The 22,002-nt window shown below is 43.7% G+C and overlaps 1 protein-coding gene across 2 annotated transcripts in view; it reads left to right on the forward strand.

Annotated features, from left to right (window-relative positions):
* The window catches only part of MFGE8 (milk fat globule EGF and factor V/VIII domain containing), a 44,838-nt gene that overhangs the window by 20,516 nt on the left and 2,320 nt on the right, over window positions 1–22,002 (forward strand). The window contains exons 2-9 of one of the 2 annotated variants that reach the window (XM_087704296.1): window positions 1,295–1,420; window positions 2,680–2,805; window positions 4,887–5,000; window positions 7,145–7,326; window positions 10,253–10,408; window positions 13,750–13,894; window positions 16,548–16,732; window positions 18,678–18,833. In XM_087704296.1, the coding sequence (XP_087560422.1) occupies window positions 1,295–1,420; window positions 2,680–2,805; window positions 4,887–5,000; window positions 7,145–7,326; window positions 10,253–10,408; window positions 13,750–13,894; window positions 16,548–16,732; window positions 18,678–18,833 (1,190 nt within the window). Of the gene's footprint in view, window positions 1–1,294; window positions 1,421–2,679; window positions 2,806–4,886; window positions 5,001–7,144; window positions 7,327–10,252; window positions 10,409–13,749; window positions 13,895–16,529; window positions 16,733–18,677; window positions 18,834–22,002 lie in introns of both variants that reach the window. The other variant, XM_087704297.1, reaches the window with a different exon arrangement.

Below are 22,002 nucleotides of genomic sequence, written 5' to 3' on the forward strand. Positions count from 1 at the left end.
TGCAGGCCACATGACCACAGAGACCTCTTCGGACAGCTCTGAATCTTCGGCTTTGCAATGAAGATGAGCACCGCCCCCTAGAGTAGGGAACACCTTTACCTTGACCTTAGGTTGAAAAGGAAAATTATACATCCAGGGCAGTGGTGGGTTTCAAAAATTTTTCAAACCTACTCTGTGGGTGTGGCCTCCTTTGTGGGAGTGGTTTGCTGGCCATGTGACCTGGTGGGAGTGGCTTGCCGGCCATGTGTTCTCTCTCTCTCTCTCTCTCTCTTTCCTTCCTTTTGTCTCTCTGTCCCTTTTTCCTTTTTTTCTTTCATCTCTCACTTTTTCTTTCTTTTTTCTTTCTTTCCCTCTTTCTTTCTTTCTTTCTTTCTTTCTTTTTTTCTTTCTTTCTTTCTCTTTCTCTCTCTGTGTGAGTCTGTGTGTGTATGGTGGGTTTCAAAAATTTTTGGAACCTCTTCTGTAGGTGTGGCCTGCTTTATGGTGGTACCTCTTCTAACCGGTTCGGTAGATTTGACGAACCGGTTCTACCGAACTGGTGCGAACTGGTAGGAACCCACCTCTGATCCAGGGGTTTGAAAGCAGGGACTATTTTCCAAGTCTTTTAGAAGGGATTAAACTAATTCATGGGTGATAAGACTTTCAATCTTTATTGGTTAGGATGGTGGAGATTATGTCTAAGGTCAGAATGGTTACAACACTGAAAGCCGTTGATTGCAGAACAAGAACAGGAGAGAGGCCAGTGACCATTGGGCCCTGCTTGTGAATTGCCCAGAATCATTTCCTTGTTCCTCTATGAACAGAAGTGTCAAAACTGATCAGCTTTTGACCTGAGCCAGCAGCTTTCTTTCCATTGCCATTGGTGGCTCTATAGATTTGTGTTCCTATTCGGTGAGTTGGGTGTGGTCCACATTAGCTCCACGTGGTGATTTTTTCCACCACCACCCCCGGACAATAAATAGTTAGCTCAGCAGTAATGATATTGAAAGCTTCATTGCCTTGAAATGCAGTCTTGCATTGTGTGCCAGCATGTCACACAAAACATTAGTGCAACCCTTGACCTGGAATGGGTTTCATGCCCTTGTTTGGAAGTGTGTGTGTGTGTGTTCTTTTTCTGCATGATCTTTCACCCGTTTGCTATCTGCAAGAGCCCTGCTGTTCTATCTGCACAACGCTGGAAAGGAGAGAGAGAGGGTTAGATAAATGCTCAGAAGGGCAGATAGGAAGAGATGCAAGCCTTTTCTTCTCTATTGCGCTGATATGTTAAATTGTGTGTGTGTGTTTTTTTAAATAGGTGATTTCTGTGATGTAAATCTGTGCCAGAATGGAGGAACTTGCCTCAAGAGTCTAGATGAGGCTCCTTTCTTCTGTGTCTGTGAAGAAGGCTTCACTGGCCTTACCTGCAATGAAACGGAGAAAGGTAAGTGTGACATTCTTAGCCCAGATGTTTAGAAGTCCCGTTTAGAAGCCTTTTCTAAACGGTCCAGATGTGGTGTGACCAATACCAGACAGTTTTGGCAACCGTGCTGCTGAACCTCAGTGGTCAGAGCAGAGAGGGCCATGAAGGAGAGGTCCAGGAACTGTAGATTGCCCTCGATTATAGAATATAGAATAGTGGACATTCCTGTCTGAATGTCCACTAAGCCAGAATTCTTGTGAATGTTCCCTTCCTTGGCAGCGCATCTCTTCCACTAAGTTTCTAGGGGAGGAGAGGATCGCCCAACAAATCTGGACAGCTCATTGGATGGTTTCTGTCAATGAAGACTCAGTCATCCAGGCCAAATGTATCTAAAGGTTGAATCACGGCAAATGGACCAAACTTTATTAACCACTAGCTAATAACCTGGTGTTGCCCGAGTATTTATTTATAAGGGAAAAATATCCGGACCAAATGTAATTTCTAATGCTGGATTTTCCCCCCTACCAGAGGGAGCCCCTTTGTGGAGTACTGTGAAGCCGTTACTATGACAACTCCACTGCACTGTACAGTAGAAGCCCTTTTACGGCAGTACAGTAGAAGCCATTTGAAGGCACAACAGGCTATATCTTAACAGAACACACATTCCGAGAGGTTTTTAGGGGCGACTTACCCCCACAGTATTTGCTTCCAGAGAGTAAGTCATCTGTGTACCAAGTTTGGTTGAAATTGCTCGAGGCATTCCAGAGTTAGGCTGGAACACATACACAGACATACAGATACATACATACATACATACATACATACATACATACATACATACATACATATATTATAATATGTGAATCATAGTTTGCAAATCACATTTAGAATTCAGCAGCTGTTCATTCTTTCTCTTGAATTAAGATGCAGGCAATGGGGTAAGGGTTGTTTTAAATACAATTGCAAGAGCACTTAGACATATGCCGTTTCAGAGTGCTTTATAGCCCTCTCTAAGCATTTTACAAAGTTAGCATATTGCCCCCCATTAATCTGGGTCCACATTTTACCGACCTCAGAAGGATGGAAGGCTGAGTCAAGCTTGAGCCTGGTGAGAATTGAACTGCCAAATTGCAGGCAGCCGGCAGTCAGCAGACGTAGCCTGCAGTACTGCACTCTAACCACTGGCTCAATGCTACTCTTAAGAGAGACGGATCTTGCGGAGGCTGATTGTGTTCCTTTTCTTCCCAATTTCTTCCTCCTCCTGCCTCTCACACTTTTAGGTCCCTGCAATCCAAATCCATGCAAGAATGACGGGGAATGCAGGTTGCATCCCAATCGGGGTGATGCCTTCAGTGAATACATGTGCATATGTCGTCCCGGGTATAATGGCAAACATTGCCAGTACAGTGAGTATGATTTTCTTCTGGAAAGATATCCCACAGGTCACAGAAGATTCTGCTCATGCTAGTTTCGAACCAGAAGCTCATAAGTGGGTCTTAAAACTACGGGCATCCCTACCCAACTCTCTCAGGTCCATCCAGAAAATGTCATCATTTTGTGCCATTCTTGCCATTCTTGCCACCTACGAGACTCACCTTTTGTCCTTGTGGCATCGGTGAGATGCAAAACCTAACAATGAGCCAGTATTTCGGACTCCCTCATCCTTCATCTTATCTCCCTGCGTTTCTTTTTGCAGTGATAAAAAAGGACATTTTGTGATAGGATCTCATTCCTTGGGAGATAGGTCATGTTAAGAAACAGGCATTTGGAATTGCACAGGAATTGCAGGAATATCTTTTATTGTACTACAGGGCTGCCAAACTCCCGGTCCATGGGCTGGATGCGTCACGCGTGGGCCACGCTCACACCCGGTTTAGCGAGGGGGGGAAAGTCCCAATGTGACACATGACGCCACCATGACGACATGAGTTTGACACCCCTGTTGTAGTAGAATAGATGACAGTCTTTCACTGTCCCTCTTCTACCAAACGAAGGCCATGTTATTTTGACTTCCTTTCTCATACGGGGTCCTTGGTGTCCTCTGAACTTGGTTGTGTTCTTGCCGACGTTTCATTACCCAAACTAGGTAACACCATCAGTTTCAGTCTTTTCTCATGCTTTTTAGGAATCTTTTCTGAAAGCCACCTCACCACCCCTCCCTCTTCATGATTTCTTTAGTCCTTCTCTATTCCCAAGGTCAGGTCCACACCTGTTCATTTAGGGGCAGGACTGAGAAAAGAGATTGATTGTTGTGTGTGGCAGACCTGAACTTTGCCCTCTTAATAGCTAGTTATACAACTAGCAAACAATGGGCATCCTGCCAACCTGGAAGGATATCTATCTATCTATCTATCTATCTATCTATCTATCTATCTATCTATCTATCTATCTATCTATCTATCAATCTATCTATCTATCTATCTATCTATCTATGTTGCATTTGTGCTGATAAATAAATAAATAAAGGGAGACTAGTATAGATCTATTTCAAGCTATTTAGCTCTCATCAGCTAGCCATACCCTTACTGGGATTTGAACCTGTGCTGTATTACATATTAAGCAGTTGTGTTAACCACTAAGCCAGAAGGTTCTCCTCCTTTATGTGACACTAAATGCGTATGTATGTATGTATGTATGTATGTATGTATGTATGTATGTATGTATGTATGTATGTATGTATGTATTTAAAGTCACAACCCCTGGTATGCCCAAATATCTCCCTTTATTTATTTATCAGCACAAATACAACATAAACATGCCATTTCAGTCGTCCTCTTGCTATTTTTTCCCCCAAACCATCACATTGGAAAAAGAGCACCAATGTCATGCTCATCTTAACATTTTCTGGATTTTCCAGAAAACAATGAAGACTCAACACCATGTCTTTCTAAATGAATATCCTATATCGTATGAACCAGTGCTGTGTTTTGAGCCACGGACTGTAATGGTTTTTCAAATAATGGAAAGTATTTGACTGTAGTCCAGGGGTGTCAAACTCAAGGCCCAGGGAGGGGAGTGGGTGGAACTGTCCTGCGGGGTATTTAGATCTGGCCCACGGGAACAGCAAATGACAATCCCGTGGTACTTCTGCCAGCGAAAACAGGCTCCTGAGCTCCATTTTCGGCTGCCACAGCCTCCTGCAACCCTCTGCCAGTGAAAATGGCGGCCCTCCCGAGCTCCGTTTTCACTGGCAGAGGGTTGCAGGAGGCCGTGGAAGATGAAAACGGAGCTCGGGAGCCCGTTTTTGCTGGCAGAAGACTTGGGCCTCCACAGGTGCCCCCGACAGGCGTGACGGCGAGCTCGCCATGCCCACCCCGGCCCCCTGAAGTCAAACACAACCCTGATGCGGCCCTCATTGAAATCGAGTTTGATACCCCTGCCATAGTTTTACTGTTACTAGGCATGGCTTGATCTGGCTTTCTTGAAAGGTCAGTCTGGTGAAACCTGGGAGTAATTGCGTTGCGTCTGTCGTTTCCTTTTGCCCTAGATGTGAATGAATGTGTTTCCCAGCCCTGCAAGAATGGAGGGACCTGCCTGGATCTGAATGGCAACTTCGACTGTAAATGCCCTTCGCCCTTCGTGGGGAAGACCTGCCAGATGCGTAAGTCTTTAGTCCTGATAGCGAGTTGGAAGAGAGTTAAGAAATGAAGAAGGCTCCAAGCGCCATTGCTGGGTCTGTCTGCACTGAGAGGACAGGGTTTCCCCCCCCCCCCGACAAAGGTCATCTGCGTTGGTCTGAGAAGAGCAATTCCTGCAGTTTCAAGGAATGCTGAGCCATGGTTCACAAAACATTAAACCCATAAGTTAACGTTTCCTTGGATCTTAACTAGGGGTGGACTTCAAGAATTTTAGCAAGGAGTTCTCTGCCTGGTTGCTGGATGGGTGTGGCCATGGTGGGCGTCGCCTAGTTGGCCTCCTGCACCATGGCATGGGGGGAGTTGCCCTCCCTGGCTCTAGAGACTTTCCTCAAGGCTCCGGGAGGGTGAAAACGACCTCCCCAGGCTCTGGAGGCCTTTCCTGAATGTCCAATATGCTTGTTTTTCTCTCTCCTCGAGCCTCTACCCTTGCCCTGCATTTACCTGCATCCAAAATGGGCTGGGAGGGGCTGGGTGGGTGGGACCAGCCAGGAGCAGGATTTGGGTGTTCTCCGAACTGTTCTTCCATACCCCTGGGGATCCCCAGCAGCCACCCCTCCTGGTGGATTTTGTGAAGGTTTCCAGGCAATGAAAGTTTGTTCCTGATGGACCTCAAAGCATCCTGGAGATACCAGCAGGCTTTCCTTCTTTCCTTCCTTCCTTCCTTCCTTCCTTCCTTCCTTCCTTCCTTCCTTCCTTCCTTCCTTCCTTCCTTCCTTCCTTCCCTATTCCTTCCTTCCCTATTTTCTTTCTTTCTTTCCTTCCTTCCTTCCCTCCCTATTCCTTCTTTCCTTCCCTCCCTATTCCTTCCTTCCTTCCCTATTCCCTCCTCCCTCCCTCCTCCCACCAGCCATTCAAGATTGTTTGTTAACTGCTGCCATTAACAGAGATCTTGAGACCAATCTGACTGTCCTCTCCCTTCCTCTCTCTCGCCAACCATCCTCCCTCTTCTCATTGTCACTTGTTTCTCACCTTGGAATATCAAAAGTCTGCAACCATTTGGGGTGGGAGGGTGGGGGAATCTTGTAGCTTCCCTTCCCTGCCACACATCCTGCTTGCTCAAGAACCCTGGGAGGGAGGAAAGGGAAACATTTGGGAGTTTGTATGAGCAAGAAAGTAATCCCAGGTGCATCTGTTCAGTTTCAGTTCAGTTTATTTGTCTTGTATGCCGCCCACTCCCGAAGGACTCCGGGCGGCTCACAATAAACAAGGGAAGGGGGATAAATAGACAAAAACAACACTTTAAAATACGCAACATTCACAGTTTCCGTGGGGCTGGATGTTTCACAAGCCCCCCGGCCTGCTGGAGCAGCCAGGACTTGGTGGCTTTGCGGAAGGCCAGGAGGGTAGTAAGGGTCCGGATCTCCATGGGGAGGTCATTCCAGAGGGCTGGAGCTGCAACAGAGAAGGCTCTCCCCCGGGGAGTCGCCAGCCGACATTGGCTGGCAGATGGAATCCGGAGGAGACCTAACCTGTGAGACCTAATCGGTCTATGGGAGGTAATTGGCAGGAGGCGGTCTCTCAGGTACCCAGATCCGATGCCATGTAGGGCTTTATAGGTAATGACCAGCACCTTGAAGCGGGTCCGGAGACTAATGGGTAGCCAGTGCAGCTCTGGGTATATGCCCTAGCTAGCAATTTTCAGGGCAAAAAAATTATCTTCCCAATCAGGGTAGCTCTTCATAAATATCCTCACAATGAGTTTTTTTTTTAATGGATTATGTAGGTCTTTGGTTAAGATCTGCTTTTTCCTTTTAGTGAGCCCTTGTAGCCAAAAGTGCAGTGATTTGACACATACACACACACACACACCCATTGAACCTACGGCTCAGTCATAAGGCAAGAGAACGCATGGACATTTTCTGCTTTTCTGAACAAATGCAAAAACTTGCTTTCATTAGCAGCGCAGCACAGCGCAAAACAAAACAAGCCGCACAAAAGGGCATTGTGCTTCAGAGGGGTTTTTTTTTTTTGAAATGCGTTTTTAAAAAAAGCATAAAAAGGGTTTTGTCTTTTTGTTTGTTTAATCCTCCTCTGCCCTTTTATTCCAGCTTTGTTCCAATGCTCTCGTTTTCTTCTTTCTCCTTTCCCCAAAATTCACCCACTCCAGGCTGCAGAGATGACTTGGGCATGCAGACAAAAGCGATTGCAGACACCCAGCTGACAGCATCATCGATATATTACGGCTTCCTAGGCATGCAACGCTGGGGCCCGGAACTCGCTCGCCTCAACAAGAAAGGAGTTGTGAATGCCTGGACAGCCAGCAGCTATGATAAAAAACCTTGGATTCAGGTATTGGTGCAAGAGGAATCTTCTGTTCCAGGTGGCAAGAAGGGGAATGGAAACATATGGTCATTATCCATGGTGGCGCAGTGGTTAGAATACAGTATTGCAGGCTAAGTCTGCCCGCAGTCTGGAGTTCAATTCTGATTGCCTTAAGGTTGACTCAATCTTCCATTCTTCTGAGGTCAGTAAAATGAGGACCCAGATTGTTAGAGGAAATATGATGACTTTGTAAATTGCTTAGAGAGGGCTGTAACGCACTCTGAAGCAGTATATGAGTCTAAGTCAGTGGTTCCCAAACTTTTTTTCCCCTAAAAAATACGTTTATTTCCATTTCATTCCATACAATCACATGTATACTGTGCATAACCGGGGCATATAACATTGAATAATAAACACAGCCCTCGCTTTTATAGACAATACCCCCCACAATACAAACCCAATATACCACCTTGACCCACCATACACCCTCTTTCACCCCCCTCCAACTTTCATTCTTCCTTCCAACATACACCTCTACTTCCTACTTCCCCTCCCTCTCTATCACTCCTCTCTCTCAATACATTCCCTCCCTTCCTTCTCCTCCTGCCTCCAATCCTCTCTTCCACCCTCTCCACCCCTCCTTCTTCTTTCATTCTACTCCTCCCTTCGGTGTACCTCTATTGTCTACCAATATGTTCAGCTTGTCCTATTTTTACACTATTAAAAAGCCACAGTATACAAGTGCAATCATGTGCTTTAAGATCTAACACATATTATATTTTCCCCCCTCCCCCCCTCCCCCTAGAACCCCACCTCCCTTCCCTCCCCCCGACTTCCCAGAGCCCGTACACAGTATAACTTTTTAGCAAACACAGTCTAAAATGTCTTAAAACAAAGCAGGAAAAAAAAAAAGGGTCGATAAGATCTCTACATTGAACTCACCTTCTTACTGTTACCCAAAGTGGTTCCCAAACTTTTTCAGTCCACCGCCCCCTTGGTGCTACAAACTGATCCTCAGTGCCCCCCACCCAGTGGTGGAATTCAATTTTTTTTAAACTACCGGTTCTGTGGGCGTGTCTTGGTGGGCGTGGCTGGGGGTGGTGGTCATGTGATTGGGCGGTTTGCACGACAGAAAGAAGATAGTAACAGTAAAATTCAAAACTGTAACAATTAATTGCACATTTATTCAAAATCCAATTTAAAAACTTTTTTAGTTAATGTTAATTCAACAAAATTGTTGAACATGATCCAGTGATACCAGGTTTTCAAAGTCTGATAGTCATTTATCAAGAACCTTAGTAACTTAGTAAATTCAGTAAAATTTAGTAACTACTTCACTGTTCAGTAAATTCTTAATGTGATGGATGGGCTTGATGAAGTGATACCAGTTTCCCAATGTCTGGTTTTAAGTCACTTAGCAGGAGTCTTAAATCACCACGTTCAGTAATCTGGAGTCGATTTCTTTGCTTGGAGAGAAGTTGGATGGCCACACTGAAGCCATGTTCCACCAAATATGATGTTGGAAATGCAACAAGGAGCTTCTTAACCACTGTCCATAGTGCAGGATAGCAATCAGAAATTTCTTTCTGTAACCAAAAACTCTTGGTATGATTTCTTAAACTTTGGCTTCAGCTCAATGTCATTTTGCAGCTCTATGAGTTGTTCTTCCACTACCCCATCTTCCTCAGTATCTGAAAATGGATTTATCACCCAATCTGGAATTTCCATAAAAAAAAAAAAGATCCTGATATCATTCAGACATCTAAATCTTAGAATGTCAGAGAAACAACTTTAGCTGGATAGTCACATCCCTGCAATAACATCATTGTAATTTTCAGTTTCATTAATTTCCACAATATCAACACTAGCTTTGCTACTAACCCCTTCCAGACCATCTGCATAGTCTTTAAGATTTGGTGGTATAAATATCAAAAACGGTTGACTCACATCACACATCTAAGCAAAACTGAAGTACAATCTATTTTTCCTTTTTTTAAAAAAAAATCTCAATTTTTAGATTTGTATTACTGTTTTCATCCAGTCCCCATCCAGAAATGGCAAGAAACTCTGGTTTCCGCTGTTCCTCTTGGCTTCTAGGTGCTTGCTAAGAAAGGATTTTTCGAAATGACCATCAGATCATTAGTATTTCTTATATGGAATTAACACGCTCTGATGCTAAGGAGTTCTACTCCCCCTCCCCACCTGAAAACAACTCTGTTTCAACTGCCAGTTGCCTCACATTCCATTACCTCAGTTCAAACTGGCAGACGTTTCCTTTCCTTCACTCAAGAGCGGTCTGGGGCTCCTTACAGTACTAAACATTGGTACGTCACCAAAATGTCTATAACTTCTACCTATGGAACTACGTCCAAACTCAAGGCGGCAGGAGAAATTCCCTTATGTGTTTCAATCACTGATCGCCACTGAGCCAATTTCTCCTGTATAGCCTACTCACAGGGTTCGTCGTGGAGCACGGGTATCCAGCTCGTATACAATAAAATAACCTCTTAATCTATGTTGAAACAAAAACACAAAATGATGTATAAAAAGTATTCCAATAACAACAATAACGCTTGAGTTGGTCCTTCGTTAGATAGAGCTTGGCATGGGAATTCTTACAGAATTTTTCACTTTCTGGTGATAGGTTTGTATTGTGTTACTTTTAATTTCTTGGCTTTTAAAAGAAAACAACCAGATCCATCCATGCCCTGGGCAGATTACAATTTAACCTTTTCTTATGAAAATTACTGTGTTGAGCTAATAAACAGAAACAGAGTTCACATATGCAGAACAGACTCAAAGAATAATGTAACTTCAATACAGTTTGACTTTTGGACACAGAATCAAATACTCAGTTTTGCTGTTTTCATTTGCTTTTTACATTTTCTGTTTTCATTTAAGTGCCCAGCCAATTTGATTTTGAAGCCACCCTCCCTTTTTAAATTCCATGCAGGTCAATCTGTTGAAAACAATGTTCCTCTCTGGGATTGTTACTCAAGGGGCCAGCCGTGGAGGATACTCAGAGTATGTCCAGACTTACAAAGTTTCCTACAGTCTAGATGGACAAGGATTTGAATTCTACAAGGAGGTGGACCAAAACAAGGAAAAGGTGGGTAAGAGAGCACGGCTGAAGGCCAAAGAAGGAAAGAAAAACAAAGGGATTATTTTAAACCATGCTTATAATGCATTTTGGAATGATCAGATTTGCCTTATTTACATCACAATGTTATCCTTTCAAGAGCATAAAAGTAGACAACAAAAGCATTTTCAGGTGTTCTACAGAAGGGAGATCTTTGGCTTCCTTTAACCCTTCATTCATTCTTCCCTTAATTCTTCTTTCTATTAAAGCAAAAGCCTAAAGCTTTCAGGGACGCGGTGGCTCAGTGGCTGAGACGCTGAGCTTATCGATCAGAAAGGTCAGCAGTTCAAATCCCTAGCGCCGCTTAACGGAGTGAGCTCCCATTACTTGTCCCAGCTTCTGCCAACCTAGCAGGTTGAAAGCACATAAAAAATGCAAGTAGAAAAATAGGGACCACCTTTGATGGGAAGGCAACAGTGTTCTGAGCACCTTCGGCATTTAGTCATGCCAGCCACATGACCACGGAGATATCTTTGGACAGCTCTGGCTCTTCGGCTTAGAATCTGAGACGAGCATGGCCCCCTAGAGTTGGGAATGAGTAGTGTATATGTGAGTGGGGAACCTTTATCTTTATGTAAAGCTTTCACATAAAGAGGGATATCTCTTCTCTCCTCCCTTCCTCTTCTCTTACTGTTTCCTTACTTGCTTGCTAGCTTCCTTACTTATTTCCTCCCTCCCTCCTTTCCTCCCTCCCTTTTTTCGTTCCTTCCTTCTTTCCTCCCTCCCTCTTTTCTTCCTCTCTCCCTTCCCTTTCTGTCTTTTACACACAAACAAGTTTCCCATGGGGAAAACGTATGAATTACATGTGTAAAGTAGTATGATTTGCATTTAAAAGAAGGGAAAGGTCTTGGCAATTTATCTGAGCCATGGTGTAAATTGTTGTAAGATGTATAGAAATCCTTTCTATATTGTGAAATATTATAAACATAAACGGGGACAAAATGTTCTGTGACTTTTTTTTTCAGAGCCCTGGAGGATCTGGTTTTTTGGGGGGTGGGTGCCTTTGAGTTAGTTTTAATTCCTGGCAAGATTACAATAGTAGTATGTGAGCAGTTTTCTTGGGAAGATTTCAGAAGTGGTTTTCAGAAGTAGCCATTGCTTGCTCCCCAGGCTGAGAGGGAAGGACTGGCCCAAAATCACCCCACTGGCTTTGGGTCTGCGGTGGGCCTAGAACTCACAGACTCCCAGTTTCTAGCTTGGTACCTTAACCGCTACACCAAACTGGCTCTTGTATAGAAAATTATATGTTGCGCGATATTGTAAACATAAACAGGAACAAAATTTTCCACTATTTTTTTTAAAAAAAGCCTTGGGGATAAGAGGTGTGCGGGGGAATGACTTAGTATCTGCATTGCTAGAATTCCATTCCTAGAGACGGATGTTTTAGCACCTTGCCCTCCCCTATACTTAATGCTAATTATATTTAATTTTCACCCAGCTCCAGGTGGGTCTGTTGCACTCCCATTTTCTAGCTTGAGGGTATTTGAAGAGCTTCAGTTGGTGTTAAATATTTGGGAAGCCAGCAGCTCTGAATTTTTAATTTATTTATTTATTTGCAAGCCCTGACTAGCAAGATAATCAGAAGCACATTTGTCTTCAAGCATCATTGACTTTGTCAGTTCCCCTTGGGCTTCCTTCCTCTGTCTCTCTGCTCCCTCCCCATTCTTCTCGCCTTTTGGGGGGCTGGGGGAAAAAAGGCACAAAGCACTTTTGAGTGAGTTAGTTCCAGTATTAACTTGAGGCATGTGGGGTGTAGCCTCTAAAAACCTGAATGCTGACTTGACCTCATTCTAAAAATAAATAAATAAAAGTGGCTATGTAAGTTACTCTCCAAGTCCCTGCATTAATGAGCAATCAGAATTGGTGAAACTGTTAGAAAAAGCTGTCATCTGAATTTTGGTTGGTTGGTTTGGTTTATTGGATTTTTATGCCGCCCTTCTCCCAAGAACTCAGGGCGGGGTACAACATTAAAAAAGAACACATATTACAAAAGTTAAAAAAAAATTAAATAGAATATCCCAAACAAACCCAATTAGGATTAACAATAACATTTTTAAAAAAAAAAACGATTAAAATTAACAATGATCAATAATTTATTTTGTTTTGTTCAGGCCAGGCTGGCTTGCTGGAAAAGCCAACTTTTTAGAGAGGTCGGGGATTATATATAGGAAGCTTCGGGGGCAGCTTATTCCAGAGGGAAGGCGCTCCCACAGAGAAGGCTCTCCCGCTGGGGAAAAAAGCTAGGCGGGGTAGGAGGGACTAGCTCCCCCTTTTGGTGAAAAAAAAAAAGCTTGATGCCACCAGTGCTGCATAGAAAAATTCATTATGATGCCCTTCCAAGAATCCTTGTCATCAAAAAGCACTCCTAGACGTTTCAAAATATGGATCTCCTCAAACTTGTTAGCCTGTATGATCCAGGTTCTTGGCTTAGTTGTTTTCTCCACCTCCTCTTTCATATTTTTTGGTATATTATAATTAAGTGCGAGTTGGTTTTGCTTACTCTAGATCTGGGGTGTCAAACTTGATTTCATTGAGGGCTGCATCAGGGTAATGTTTGACATTGGGGGCCTGGTGAGCATGGCCATGGTGGGTGTGGCCAGCTCGACATCACTCGTGTCAGGGGCTCCTGTGGTGGCCCCAGCACTCTGCCAGCGAAAACGGAGACCTGAACTCCGTTTTCACTGGCAGAGGGCTGCAAGAGGCCATCGCAGCTGAAAACGGCAGCCCCCCCGTGCTCCGTTTTCGCTGGCAGAGGGCTGCAAGAGGCCATCGCAGCTGAAAACGGCAGCCCCCCCGTGCTCTGTTTTCGCTGGCAGAGGGCTGCAGGAGGCCATCGCAGCTGAAAACGGCAGCCCCCCCTCCCGAGTTCCATTTTCGCTGGCAGAGGCATTATGGGCTGATCCTTCACTGTTTCCAGGGCAACCCAGCGGGCCAGATCTAAGTACCCTAAAGTAGCCTTTAGTTTGACATCCCTGCTGTAGAGGATAATAGCTTCTATGGGTTTTTTTGAGTCCAAATGGGCTTTAGGAACTTAAATTAGTCTGCATCTACATATGTTAACCCATGTTCCTGTCATACTTACTCTGGAAAGTTGACTTAAAAGTATAAGTGGTTCAAGACAAATTATCCATGTATCCAAAAACGGATTTGCATTCTCCTATCCCTAACCAAAGCTCCATAACCCAGCCTTTATGCTATAATTGTACAAGTATATATGGCAAAAACAGTGTCTCCAGGGCTGTGTAGCCTTGGAAAGGGATTCCCATTCCTACTCTTTAGATACTCTTCGTTTTGTATTTTCCTTCCTGCAGATTTTCTCGGGCAATCAAGACAAATATACCCCAGCGACCAACATGTTTAAGGCTCCAATCATCGCCCAGTATTTCCGAATCCATCCAGGGACATGCCATCGTGGCTGCACTCTGCGGTTTGAACTGATTGGCTGTGAAATGAATGGTAAATGCTTCCCATTGGTCTAATGAATTTGAGTGGAGGCACACAATCCCGCATGGATAATTGGGTAAATGGGGCTTTGGTGCTTTTCCCATACAGTGTCCCCTTTTTAAAAAAAACTGGGGACTGAGCACAAGAAAGCTAAAGTGCTGACAGAAGATGATGGAAACCCCTGGAGAGGTTCTCTGGAATCAAAAACTTCATTTTGGACCTCTCCTACTTTAGCAATAGCAATAGCAGTTAGACTTATATACTGCTTCATAGGGCTTTCAGCCCTCTCTAAGTGGTTTACAGAGTCAGCATATCGCCCCCACAGTCTGGGTCCTCATTTCACCCACCTCGGAAGGATAGAAGGCTGAATCAACCTTGAGCCGGTGAGATTAGAACCGCTGAACTGCAGATAACAGCCAGCTGAAGTGGCCTGCAGTACTGCACCCTAACCACTGCGCCACCTCGGCTCTTCAATAAGGAGAGGCTCTTTCCAATAGCCCTTGAAAATTGGACCAGTCCTTCTGACACCGGGAGCACTTGGGACAATTGACCAGCTTGGTGTATTAAAAAAAAATTAAAAGGGTGCCTGAGTGGTTTAAATTACCCCGCAGGAAAGGCAGAATTTTGCAAGCTGTGTGAATGATATAGATGACCACAGCCAGCTTTTTTTTTGCATAATTTGGGGCTCCACTCCAAAAATGGGGAAGGATAGAATGATGGACCGTCTTGACTCTTTTAATTAGATGGTGACATATTGATGCAAAGAGGGGATGCTAAATATTTTCTTTAGAAGGCAAGGCTTCTGTATTTGACATTGCTCATCGTTTGAAATGGGTACCTTTAGCTGAAGGATGGGACTTGCCACCATGGCTGAGTTAAACTAGAATAAAATGGGATGGGATGGGATAGAACGGAATAGAATAAATTCTTTATTGGCCAAGTTTGATTGGACACACAAGGAATTTGTCTTTGGTGATTATGCTCTCAGTGTACATCATAGGGAACAATAAAAGTAGGCTTCAATGAACTTGACTTATGGTCCTGGGAACCTTTCTTGCTAACTGTGACGTCTCCATATTCCAGCATATGGGGGGCCAGGATCTCTTTACTGCTTTCAGATGGACAATCTCTAAGCATCCTAAGACACCATGAAATTGTCTCAGTCCCATCTCTTTGTCCTTAGCAGACGTCTAGGTAGAAAGTAGAGAGGTTCAAAATAGCAATAGCAATAGCAGTAGACTTATATACCGCTTCATAGGCCTTTCATGCCTCTCTAAGCGGTTTACAGAGAGTCAGCATATTGCCCCCAACAATCTGGGTCCTCATTTTACCCACCTCGGAAGGATGGAAGGCTGAGTCAACCCTGAGCCGGTGAGATTTGAACCGCTGAACTGCTGATCTAGCAGTAGCCTGCAGTGCTGCATTTAACCACTGCGCCACCTTGGCTCTTAATATAAAAGACTGACTTCTGTTACGATACTAATAGTAAAGGTGATATTACTTATAGTTTGTGTGTCAGGCCTGCAGCAGTTCCTTTAAGAATCTTTGGCGGTTCAAAAGGTTCAAAGCATTGTCTGTGTCATGTCCATTCCCAAGTGCCCAAGATAGGTCATTTTGCACTTGAAATAGTTTCACACTCCCAAATGTAAATGTAACCCAAATGTAAAGCTAAACAGTTAGTTTTTGTAGTTTTAATATAGCTTTTCTGCTGTTTTGACGGGGGGCTGCCCCGAGTTGGTTATAAGAGGGGTGGTTATATGAATGTTATAAATAAAATGGGCTGAAATGAAACATTTGCAAGCCCTTAGTAGAAAGGAAAGGGACACGGTGGCTCAGTGGCTAAGAAGCTGAGCTTGTCGATCAGAATGGTTGGCAATTTGGCGGTTCGAAGCCCTAGCGCCGTGTAATGGAGTGAGCTCCCGTTGCTTGTCCCAGCTGCTGCCAACCTAGCAATTCGAAAGCATGTAAAAATCAATGGAACAACTTGCCTCCAGAAGTTGTGAATGCTCCAACACTGGAAGTTTTTAAGAAGATGTTGGATAACCATTTGTCTGAAGTGGTGTAGGGTTTCCTGCCTAAGCAGGGGGTTGGACTAGAAGACCTCCAAGGTCCCTTCCAACTCTTTGTTATTCTAAATATCCTTAATCTGGAGTGTAGAATTCTGGCAGGTTGTTGCTGTCTAAACGCTAACCTGAAAGCATCCTCTATCTGCACCAGTGATCATCAAGACACCCTCTGAGAGCCAAGGTGGCGCAGTGGTTAAATGCAGCACTGCAGGCTACTGCTAGATCAGCAGTTCAGCGGTTCAAATCTCACCGGCTCAGGGTTGACTCAGCCTTCCATCCTTCCGAGGTGGGTAAAATGAGGACCCAGATTGTTGGGGGCAATATGCTGACTCTCTGTAAACCGCTTAGAGAGGGCTGAAAGCCCTATGAAGCAGTATATAAGTCTACTGCTATTGCTATTGCTATTGCTATTGCTCTGGAGGTGGCGTCTATCTAAATGTCTTGTTGCTTTTAAAAATTGACCTTTCTCTTGGAGGACTATTTTTTTGGGGGGGGCTCTCCTTAATGGCACCATCCTTGGGAGAGTCTTCCTCCTTCCAGACTTTTGCCTTTCACTCTGTCTATAAATCGTTGTGTTACAGTGTATTTCAACACGGCAGGTTGCTCTGAACCACTGGGCATGAAGTCCCGTCTCATCTCTGACCGGCAGATCACAGCCTCCAGCGTGTACAAGACCTGGGGCATAAGTAAGATGACTTGGCTCCCTCACTACGCCCGCCTTGATAACACTGGGAAAACCAATGCCTGGACGGCCCTCACCAAAAAGGCAGGCGAATGGCTTCAGGTATGTCTTTGCCAGAGGGGATCAAAGCTGGGGTAGGAAGAGACAGCTTTAAGTAGAACCTGCGGGGTAGGGCTGATAAACGTGGTCCTTATTGTAACCATCCAGCTTCCTTGGATGTGTTGGCACCTGTCAGGCACCGAATTGGATAAGGAGGAGGCGTGGGAGTCAAGGCAATCTGAGAGCTCTGAGAAGGAAGAGGGAATGGAGCTCTCAGAGAGAGAGTGGGGGGAGGGAGGGAGGAGCCTGGACCATCCATTAGCCCTTAGATGAAGAGTCAATAGCCCCCAGGTCTGGAGGTGGCAGATGAAGAAGAGGAGGAACAGTGCCTGGGCGCCTGGTGTGCAGATGCACCAAAGACAGTGGAGAGGAGAGCAGTGGAAATCTGTGGGCTGGTCCTCGGGAAGGAAGAGGCACCACTGCTAGCAAAGCCCTACCATAGCTCTGGGGATAAAAAGCAGGAGGCAGAGATGAATAGATGTGGCAGTCATAAAATAAAGAGTTGATCTTCGGGGGTGATGACAAACAAGGCCTTTTACATTTGACAGTTCCTTGATAGATTTAAAATACCTCCCTTGTCTCTCCAACTTCAAATTCTTGGTCCAAACCGATTCTATTCATTCATACAATCGGTAAATCAAAGTGGATCCTTCTCAGCAGGTCTCCAATTATTATTTTGGAGTTTTTCAGGGCCTCTTTTCATTTCAAAGAACCTTGAGTTTGCAAAGCCTTTATGCCTTAGCACAAAAGGAAAGAGAGATGGGAGAGAAGCAAAGGACGCAAGCTCAGTCTGCATCAGTTTTTCCTTAATTTTTAAAGGGCAATATTCCTCCTGATCTAATCCCCGCACTCACACAAACATCATCAACAACAAGAAACAAACAAAACACAACCCACCCCTCTTGAATGTAGTTTAATGTACTAAAGATTTCCTATTGGGAATAGCTTGTTTGAAGTTCCATAGCTCTTATTCCCTTATACCCTTCTGTCGCTCCCATCTCATTTTTAAAAATATTTTTCATATGTTATAAACATCCTCTTTATGATTAATAAATTTAATGTCCATAGTGCCTGATTGCCAATGATTCTAGACAGTTTTACTTTTTTTTAGTGAAAAAGTAAATCCTAGTTACCTTTTTTACTTTTTACACTCTTTTTCCATCTACTATGGAATTCCTTTAAATTAGCACTTTTCATGTTTTATCACTCACGTATTAATGTGTGCACAGATAGTTCTCGACTTAGAGCCACAAATTGAGCCCAACATTTCTGTGGTTACGTGAGACATTTGTTAAGTGAATTTCCCTATCATTTTTAGGACCTTTCTTGGCACAGTTGTTAGGTGAGGTTAAATTAGTAAGAGGGTTGGGAAGTGAATCTGGCTTCCCCATTGACTTTGCTTGTTTGAAGGTCGCAAAAGGTGATCACAGGACCCCAGGACACGGCAACCGTCATAAATATGAAGCATTTGCCAAACGTCTGAATTTTAATCACGTGACCATAGGGATGTGGCAATGGTCATAAGTTTGAAAAATGGTCATAAGTCACTTTTTTCGTGCTGTTGTAACATGAAAGCTGTATTCCAATATTTGAAGAACTGCCACAAAGAAGAGGGGGGGGGGGGAAACTTATTTTCCAAAGCACCAGAAGGCAGGACAAGAAACGATGGGAACTAATCCAGGAGAGAAGCAATTGGAATTGGAATTAAGGAGAAGCTTTCTAACCATGAGGGCAATTAACCAGTGGAACAGCTTGCCACCAGAAGTTGTAGGAGCTTCATCACTGGAGGTTTTTAAGACGAGACTGGACAGTCACTTGTCTGAAACAGTATAGGGTCTCCTGCTTGAGCAGGGGGCTGGACTACAAGACCTCCAAAGATCCCTTCTAGCTCTATTCTGATTGATTGATTGATTTCTACCGGTGCAATTATTATGCTTGTTTTCTGCAGGTTGATCTTCAGAAACTGAAAAAAGTGACTGGGATCGTAACACAGGGAGCACGAGATTTTGGACACATTCAATATGTTGCATCCTACAAAGTGGCCCACAGCAATGATGGGAAAACCTGGACTTTTTACCGCGACAGCAGGACAAACAATACCAAGGTAGAATTGGGCAAAATCTTTTTGTAGGATTGGGAGTCACTGCAGGGTAATTAATTAATTAATTAATTAATTAATTAATTAATTAATTCATTCATTCATTCATTCATTCATTCATTCATTCATGTATGCAACCATACATTCATCTTTTGACTTCATTTATCATCCATCCATCCATCCATCCATCCATCCATCCATCCATCCATCCATCCATCAATCACAGGCTCAGTTTGCAAAACAATTGACAAAAACTTCTGTTAAAGTTATAATGTTCCCAACAGATATAAAGAAATGAAAACAACTGATATCTAATAAGATGCAACAACACCGGATATTGTTAATGCATTCATAATCTAACTGTTCTCCACAGCACATTTTCTATGTTATGGAGTAGTTCTTAGACTGTTCTGTTAATGCTGTGCTGAAATGTTTCCTCTAGTTTCTCCAAAATTTTATTCCTCTGTAAAAGAATGGAGGGAGGAGAGGGGAGGGAGGGAGGAAACAAAAGTTATTAAATATGACCTCCAACTTTCTTTTCAAGAAATAATTGCAATCTCCTAATCCCCATTCAGATATGATACTGAATCCTTTCTTTAAACCCTTAGCGTTTTCTTTTTTTCCTGTTTTGTTTGATTAAACGTTTTTATGACTTTTTATGACATGGTGGCTCAGTGGCTAAGATGCAGAGCTTGTCAGTCATGAAGGTCAGCAGTTGAGCGGTTCGAATCCCTAGTGCCGCGTAACGGAGTGAGCTCCTGTTACTTGTCCCAGCTTCTGCCAACCTAGCAGTTCGAAACCATGTAAAAATGCAAGTAGAAAAATAAGAACCACCTTTGGTGGGAAGGTAACAGTGTTCCGTGCGCTTTCGGGGTTTAGCGATGCCAGCCACATGACCATGGAGATGTCTTCGGAGAGCGCTGGCTCTTCGGCTTTGAAACGGAGATGAGCACCGCCCCCTAGAATTAGGAACGACTAGCATATATGTGCGAGGGGAACTTTTACGTTTACTATGACTTCTTTCTCAGGGCATATTATGAAATTTTGAAATCTTTCTTCTGCCCAGGCTTGGTTAGCATGTAAGTTTTCCTTTTGAGGGGGAAAGGAAGGAGAGAAGGAGAAAAGAAAGGAGGGAAGGAGAGAAGGAGGGAAGGGGAAGGAGGGAGGGAAGGAAGGGGAGTAGGGAAGGAAGGGGAGTAGGGAAGGAAAGAGGGAGGGAGGGAGGGAAGAAGAAGTAGGACCGTTGTAAGATAAGATGGATCTATGGGATGTTAAAAAAGCAATCTTCAAGTATATTGTCAACAGTAGGGAAAAATTGTTATAAATACATATTATTAATAACAGTTATGAGATCATATAATTGTGAATGTATATATGAAATTGATAAAATAAAATAAAATTTAAAAAAAGTTTTCCTTTTGAAAAAAAAATACATGACAAAACCTAATTCTCCAAGGACGTCCCAAAGGTGCTTTTTCAAGAGGCAACTGGCCTTGCTTTGTTTTTCCTTGAAAAAAACAAAAACAGTCCTGAACTGTCAGAAGTGAAGAAGCTTCTTGGGTGAGAAGCAAAACGTCTTCAAGGAAAAACTGAGAAAGTCCAGTTGCCTTTTGAAAAATCACCTTTGGGGCAACCATGACCTGAATGACTGAGAATCTCCATAGGCTTCTTCAAGGCTTTGTTCTTGCCCTCTAGCATCAAAATGCCAGTGATTTTATTGTCACACCAGGTGGCAGCACTTAATCTAAAAATGGGGTCAGATCTGCTTACTACTATTAGGAAAGTAGAATATCAGGAAATCCAAGGGCAGTAAACTAGATAGGGGGTGTTTTAAAAACATCCCGAAAGAAGCCAATAATGAATTATTTCTACAGTGTTCCCAAGAAAGCAACAGAGTCACTTGGAGTTAAATATAATTTGAAGAGACTTGACTTTTATTAACATTTCCCCCCCCCTTTTTTTTTACTGGTGTTGCTTGCTTAATTTCCTGTGGTTTCCCTTGCTAAAAATATTTGGAGCCAGTCTATGAATATAAGGTAAAGTAAAAAGTCTCTCTCAGGCAGCAGAAATGTGTTTCTACCCTGTTTCCCTGAAAATAAGACCTACCCAGATAATAAGCCCAATCGGGCTTTTGAGCGCACGAGCTAAAATAAGCCCTCCCCAAAAATATTGCAACACAGCAGGAGCCATGAGGTGACTACGCTCGCTGCCTCCTGCACCTCAAAAATAATAGGACCACCCTGAAAATAAGGCCCAGTGCTTATTTCTGGGTCAAAAGAAAATAAGACCCTGTCTTATTTTTGGGGAAACATGGTAGCTTGGATTTTTTTTTAACTTTCCCAGACAAATTTAAGTTGGTTATCTCAATCCACATATTCCAGTCGCCCTCAACTTAGGACCACAATTATTATTTCCTATTTTATTTATTAAATTGGTTTGCCACCCATCTCTCTGCAAGGTGAGCCCCAAATTTCTATGGCTGAGCAAGAGAGAGAGGGTAAGTAAGTTTTGCCTCTTTCTTGCCAAAGTTGTTTAGTGAAGGACGGTGAGAATTTCAGATCTTTGCTAAACGTCTATGGAGATTCTCAGTCATCCACGTCAGAGTTGTCCCAAAAGTGCTCTTTTTTTTTTTCAAGAGGCTACTCTTTGTTTTTTCTTTGAAGACATTTTGCTTCTCATCCAAGAAGCTTCTTCGGCTCTGACTGGATGGTGGGCAATGGAAGGATTGATACTCCTTGCAGACAGCGGGTCATTTGCATCCTTTTGAGAGAGTCGTTGAGGCCGCTTGGAGGTTTATCTGTGTCCTGAGGGCCACCTGAGTAGTGCGAATGGTCCCTGTAGTCCGCAATTTTTTTTCTGGACATCCGTTCATCCTCCCACACCCTTCGAAGGGGATTCATCCCAACAGAGCAGGGCTAAAAGTCTATGGAGAGTCTCAGTCATCCAGATCAAAAATTTTAGCAATGGGTTCTCTGCCTGGTTGCTGGGTGAGCATGGGCATGGCCTAGTTGACGTCCTGCACCACGGCTGGGGGGGGGCTTTTTTGCTCTCCCCAGGCTCTGGAGGCCAGAAATGGGCCCTTTTCCAGCCTTACCGAACTTCCAATAGGCGCATTTTTGCTCTCCTTGAGCCTCTGCGCACGCCCTGAACTTACCTGTATCCAAAACGGGCTGCA

This window comes from Thamnophis sirtalis, unplaced genomic scaffold (genome assembly GCF_051295495.1).
Source record: "Thamnophis sirtalis isolate CommonGarterSnake01/CBP01778 unplaced genomic scaffold, rThaSir2_p1.2 scaffold_2, whole genome shotgun sequence".
Lineage (NCBI taxonomy): Eukaryota > Metazoa > Chordata > Lepidosauria > Squamata > Natricidae > Thamnophis > Thamnophis sirtalis.